This window comes from Misgurnus anguillicaudatus, chromosome 9, assembly GCF_027580225.2.
Source record: "Misgurnus anguillicaudatus chromosome 9, ASM2758022v2, whole genome shotgun sequence".
NCBI lineage: Eukaryota > Metazoa > Chordata > Actinopteri > Cypriniformes > Cobitidae > Misgurnus > Misgurnus anguillicaudatus.
This window is the reverse complement of record NC_073345.2, coordinates 9,542,570-9,549,223: the sequence shown is the minus strand read 5'-3', so window position 1 is coordinate 9,549,223 and position 6,654 is coordinate 9,542,570. Positions and strand designations below refer to the sequence as shown.

Genomic DNA, 6,654 nt, shown 5'->3' with positions numbered 1-6,654 from the left:
ATATTAAATCAATCAAAAATCTATGTTTTTTTATTTGTCTCAGCTATAAATTTTTATCTTGTGTGTGGCTCAATATAGTAGCCCTACCTATACATTGAAAATCAATGAAAAGACACAAACCTAAGGACAAACAAGGAACTTTACTCTATGATTATACTCATATATTACAAGGGTTAATGACTTCTCGTTACGTCTATTTATATAAAGTGAAATCTTTGAACTTAAGAAATGACAGTAGATTGTAATATATGATAACAAGTTCATTTTATTGTGTCTCTGTAAAGATGACCATCAATGTTGTAAGCTGTCTATGCTGGCTCAGAGACAAAACACAATGGCATTTTAAGGGCACTTGCTGATGTCAAAATTAGGGACAAATGCATTCAAGTACAGGAACTTTTTATACAAACTTCTCATCTCATAATAGATTAATAATTGAACAAAAATGCATAAAAGCCTAAAAAGAGGCATTTGAGTTTTATTTAAGTATAACCCAGATTTAACAGGAATTACATTATGGTCTTTTATTTGCCCAAAGTAGCTGTATGATGGTGATGATGTCCTTAAACTTTTAAATTCCTCAATTCGTCAGTTTCGTTTGCACCACTAGAAAACAAAAATGAAAAAATTCTGACATTTACTTTCAGACAAAGATTTTTGTTATCTTTTGTAAACTTTTGATAGTGACAAGGATTTTGTCTTGATTTGTCTGAAAGTTGCCATCACTAAAAATCATAGAAAAAAATGCGTGCATGGAGCCAAAAAGCTATAGCAATGAGAACCCACTCCTCATCAAAAGACCTTGGATAGCATGACGGCAACTTTGCTGAAACCAAAAATGAAAGCTAACATACCTTTATAATTTTGTCTAATCTGGAAATGATTGCTAATATAATTGTGCTAGCAATCACCACCACTCCAGCAATAATGGGTCCTAGAGGAAACTGTAATGTTTTTTCTAAGGAGGAAAGTTAACATGAATATTTGTTAGACAAAAACATCCTAGAATATAACAAATATAATGAGCATTAAAAGTAAAACAGCAAAACAACTTGACGCAGAACAAAGACCCTGTGAAACATTAAAAATGAATAAAAGAGGAACACAAACCTTCAACAGTAACTTTAAACGTATTGCTTCTTATTCCAAAGACAGATGAAGTCACCTCACACATGTATGTTCCTTGATGTACTTCACGTTTAACCTTTTGCATTGATAACGTAGAGGTGATGCCATCACTGTTGGTTTTGTAACTACCGGTGGTCAGATCGAGAACCTCGCCATCTTTTTTCCAGACAACAGTCACTGCTGGATTAGCACGTATTTCACAGGACAAAACGACATCGCTTTGTTTCTCAACAGATAGCTCTTCAGTGTCATTAAGATCTGGGGCAACTGTAACACAACAGCAATTCAGTAATGTATTTATTTATTTATTGTCTTTTCAGTTTAAAGGCTATTCTCATGGCAACAAAAATTATTATTTTAAACACCAAAATAGTTTTGAATTAAAGAGGCTATAAAATTTGAGATTAGAATGAAACAATATTTAGCAGTGTAACTTTTAACTTTTTGGTATTACTAGATACAGAACTGTATCCACACTGTAATTTTTTTTTAAATTTAACTTAATCTAACTTAAACTAATTCAATTTAATTTGCAGCTGACAAATTATTAAATAGTATGAACCAATTTGACTTAGTAAAGTAAACTTTTGATTTAAGTTCAGCAAACTAAAATATGTTTTCGAATGTACTGTATAAATAAATCCTTGTTGCACTTAAAATTTTAAGTTTAATCAACTCGAATTTACAATTTATTTAAACTTTCTTGACTAGTGAGGAGTTGCTTAAAGATAAAAAATAAAGTTGAAGTAACTTGTAACTAATTGAACTTAATTTTTTATAATTTATACCAACTACTAACTAGTCAAGAAAGTTTGAACGATATGTAAATTCAAGTTGATTAAATGTAAAAATTTAAGTGAAACAAGGAATTTTTAACAATGTATGCGCACTATAAAAATATTTTTGAATCAACTCAGTCATTTTAACTTACTATTATTTATCTTGACTAGAGAGGAGTTATTATAACTTATAAAATATAGCAACTCATCTCTTGTCAATGATAAATAGTAAGTTGACATGACTTGTAAATCTAAGTTGATTTAACTAAAAAATTTAAGGCAGCAAATATTTTTTACAATGTAGTTCAGTTTGTTTGATTCAGTTGAAGTGCAACACACAATTCAAAGTGCCTATTTCTGTAGTAGCCAAAGATGTTTTAGGCGATCAAGATCATTATCATTTACTCAGTCTCATGTGAATCCCAAACAGTTTGACTTTCTTTCTTTTGTAAAATATAATAGACACTTTTACTGTTTGTACACAATAAGGACATGGCTGGCAGCAACACAGACAGAGAAAGTTATTTTAAAAAGTTGACTTATCAACTTTTTTAACAAAGCTACCAAATCTGTGTACTATAGTGGAGTGGATAGAAGACGTTAGCAGTCGGCCAAATATAAAGTGGCCAGATACATATAAACGTATATTAGTACTGTGTATATTATGATACATTTTGATGCTGGGAAACCTTTTTAATAAAGACGCTAGAACCACTGGGAAATAACACCACTTCTATTGCCTAAATGCACGCGCAGGCTATTTGATCACGTGAGCTGTAAAAGGGTCTATATAAAATATATTTTCTTTGTTTTCTTATAATGAACTATGGGTATGTGAAAGATCCACAAGAGAGAAAATGTTTATATAAAAAAACAAGGTTAAATAAATATGATATTATTTCCATTTCCGGAGGAAATTTGTTTAAAACACGCCTCTTAAAATAACTCAACTTACATTGGACATTAAGCTCAACTGAGCTGTTCACACTTGCATTCCCCTTTAACTGACAGGTGAAGATGACTCCATTGTCCTCTTTGGTAATAGGCTGTACACACAAACTGCTTTGGTTCAAGCGATTGCCTTCATTCAGATCCACTTGGGCACTGTTTCGGTACCACTGCAGTTCATTTTGGTTTGATGAGTCAATACTAGGATCAGTAACACAGGTCAGTGTGATGGTTTCTTCAGCCTTTGTCTGAATGATGTTTCCATTTGCCAGCGGACAGGACTCGATGAAGACCGCTGACGAAATTACTATATTAAGATTATATATTGAACATTTCAGTCAGATATTGTTATTTCCAGTATAGACATAGTGTAGATATATTACTAACAGAATAAAACACTTTTTAAACATTGGATAAAAATGTCCAAAATTTCATCCTTTAGAGAGTGTATGTCATGTGTTTATACTGTATAAACATAACGTGGTAATTTACCTCTTACACGGCTGACAAAACACAGCAGGAGCACAGACACATCAACTAATAACCTCATATTTGTACACCTGCAGGTTTCCCTAATGAAAGAACAGCAGATATGAAAAGCTTCAGTTTTGTGGAATGTTTTTTCATACCTTGATGTTCGTATCTTTGAAAAATGCCTTTAGTTTACTTTATAAGCCTTTACAATTTATGACACAGTGTGGTGTTTGATTTTAAAATTTTGAATGATAAATAAAATGTTTGACATGACAAAATCTAAATAAATCTTAACTGTGTTCTCAGAAAAGCAGAAATCACTTACGATACTTACCAAAGCTTTGTGTGATGAGTCTCTAATGCATGACTAAATCCAAAGGTTGAAAGAGAGGTCTGTGTCTTGACAGCATTGGTTTATATTCCACAAGAAAGAGGCTTTACTGCGTTTTACAGGACCTGAAATCACCTCCCCTCCCGGTCACGGACCTTTTATAATAAAGTGTACAAAAACAAGAAGGGTTTGGTTTTTTTACTGTCATCTTAAAACTCTGCAGGTGGAATGAAATGGATGAAGAGTAACATAAATCTCATAAAGATATAAAGTCTCATAAAAACAATTGCGTCAATCACACATTACATGTTAAAATGCATTTCACAATCCAATATGATTCATGCATTCCTTTTATGTTTATACAATCTGTACTTTGTGTGCAATGACTTTGACATACAGTAGAACAGAGTAATGGTATAATGGACACATATAGGTGCAGTGTCGTATAATAAACATGTATACCAAAAATATCATGATTTTGTGTTATATGCATCTATAAAAATGTTAAACACAGTGCGGCAGTTTCACAGACAGGGTTTAGATTAGGTGCTAGGCCTTTTTGTTAGGACATTTAAGTATTTTTTTTACAAAAACTATACTGGTGTGCGTCTTGAGACAAAACTGAAAAAGATGTTTTTAAATTAAGACAGTTCACACATGCATTTAAGTATGGGACTTGGAAAAACCCTATCCAGGATGATGCCAAAGTGTGTTTCCATTAGGCGTTTTTAGGAAACATACAGTGGAACCATATGTTTGAAATCTCACTGAAAATATGTAAATTTTTATTTTTAACTAGAAGAGGTTAAAAACGTTTTAGGATTTCTAAGAAGTTATAAAAAGAATACATATAAAGCAATATGCAGCTTTCTGCTTTACATATAAGAGGGGGAATCTTCTCAACCACCACCAATGTGCAGCATCCATCTGGACGTTGCAATTGCAGCCATATTGCGCCAGCATGCCCACCACACACCAGCTTATTAGTGGAGAGGACAGAGGAGACAAAGCGTGATATAGCCAATGGGCATGTTTGGCCAGGATACCGAGGAGCACCTCTACTCATCCTGGGATTTTTAACGACACAGAGAGTCAGAACCTCGGTTTAACGTCTCATCCGAAGGATTGTGCTTTTAGACAGTAATGTCCCCGTCACTATACTGGGGTGTAAGGACCCACACAGACCACAGGGTGAGCACCACTGCTGGTCCCACTAACACCTCTACCAGCAGCAACCTGGTTTTCTCAGACGGTCTCTCATCCAATACTGACCAGGTTCAATCTTAGCTTCAGTGGGCAGCCAGTCGTGGGCTACAAAAAATTAGAAATATTTTTTTCTATTGTACATTAACAAACAAGCACACTTGCTGGGCTGGGATTATCAGATTAAACCCACAGACTGCCAAAAGTCATTAAAGCAAAATGGAACATAAATACTAAAGTATTCAACCATAAGATTTAATTTGTCACTTAAAATGTCATACTGATAATAAAATAAGTAATAGAATTTAATGAATGTATTCAATCTTTAACTAGAAGTCACTAGGTCTCAGACTTTTAAACCTTTCTTTAGCTTATAGCGGTCATTCCCAAACTGTGGTCCGCGGACCACTAGTGGTCCGTGAGGGTACTGCAGGTGGTCCGTGTAAAGGTAAAATAAAATATAAAATAATATAATTTTTTAAAGAAAAATATATATTTTTTAAGAATATGTTTTAAGAACCTGTTGTACTGATGTGATGACCAGTTATACTTTTAGTGCTAGTAAGCCTATTTAGAGGTGCAGTTAAATAAAAAAGCGACTTTGTGTAGACATATTTTATTATGAGTATTATGAGGTGATCCACGAAATTATTGATTACAAATAGTGGTCCACACACACAAAAAGTTGAAAAACCCTGGCTTATAGCATAAAAATCTGCAAAATGACTTAAATGAAACCAAATTAATACAATTTATTACAAAGATATTTCTACTAGAGCATATTGTAAACATGCTTCCTTCATGCCTCAATTATTATCCACTAGGGGGCCCAGTTTATCTGTAAACCAATAAGGTTGTAAATGTCAAATTTCTAATAAAAATAACAGATATTGTGAAAATATATTTAAAATAGTAACCATGATCATAACCTTTTTCAATTAATTAAAATGGTTTTATTCCTAACATTTTCTTCAAGTTTTTTATTCCAGCCAGCTATACAGTGAGTGCAGCAATATAGCCAATCGATATAGCCAGAGGAAGCAGGGACATTTAGTGAAAACACTTAACAGTAAGGTTGTATTTTTAACATTTGCAAATGCATTCGCAAACATGAACTAGCAAGAACACTAGTTTTTACAGCTTTTATTATTCTTTGTACGTGAATATAAATGTTGTTTTATTGTACATTAAGATACTCTAAATATATTACATTTATTAAAAAATAGTAAGGTTATGTTAATTTTAACACTACTTAGATAAACAAATGCTGCTTAATGATTTAACATTGTTTACAAATGCAAACATATTGTAAAGTGCTACCTAGGGGCCTATTTTAATGATCTAAGCATATTGTCTGATGCACATAGTGCACAGTCTAAACGGGCGTGTCCGAATCCACTTTTTCTAATGTAGCCTAATGACCAAAAAATGGTTTGTGCACCAAGTCCACAGTCTAAAAGGATTGTTCATATTTTCGTAATGAGTGTGTATTGGGCATAACATCCAATAAACCAATGAGAGTCTCAACTCTCATCCCCTTTAAAAGCCAGTTGTGCTAGCATGCCGATTACTAGGTGGCGGAATTTGTAAACGGAAAAACTAAATTGAGGAAGAAGATCACCACTTTAAGATTGATGTAAAAATATTGCAATGTTTTCATTTTTGTTGAAATTGTTATTTTTTGTATTAAAACCTTTAAAAGTCATTTTCTTCCAGTCATGGAAGTAAAACATAGCATGCCTTTAATTGATGTGATTAAATGATCAGTGTAATCTCATAAAATAATTTACA

The 6,654-nt window shown here is 32.9% G+C and overlaps 1 protein-coding gene across 2 annotated transcripts; it reads right to left on the bottom strand.

Moving 5' to 3' along the window:
- Positions 1 to 247: 247 nt before the first annotated feature.
- Positions 248 to 3,827, bottom strand: tmigd1 (transmembrane and immunoglobulin domain containing 1). Of its 2 annotated transcripts, none has more exons than XM_055180597.2 (6): positions 3,664 to 3,827; positions 3,348 to 3,427; positions 2,863 to 3,150; positions 1,111 to 1,395; positions 855 to 958; positions 248 to 606 (listed from the first exon to the last, which is right to left on the bottom strand). In XM_055180597.2, the coding sequence occupies exons 2-6, from the start codon at positions 3,403 to 3,405 to the stop codon at positions 589 to 591; spliced, it is 753 nt and encodes a 250-aa protein (XP_055036572.2). In that variant the 5' UTR covers positions 3,406 to 3,427; positions 3,664 to 3,827; the 3' UTR covers positions 248 to 588. The 2 variants fall into 2 exon arrangements, with proteins under 2 accessions (XP_055036572.2, XP_055036571.2); XM_055180596.2 differs by having other exon boundaries at positions 2,863 to 3,162; positions 3,664 to 3,823.
- Between the last annotated feature and the right edge of the window lie 2,827 nt (positions 3,828 to 6,654).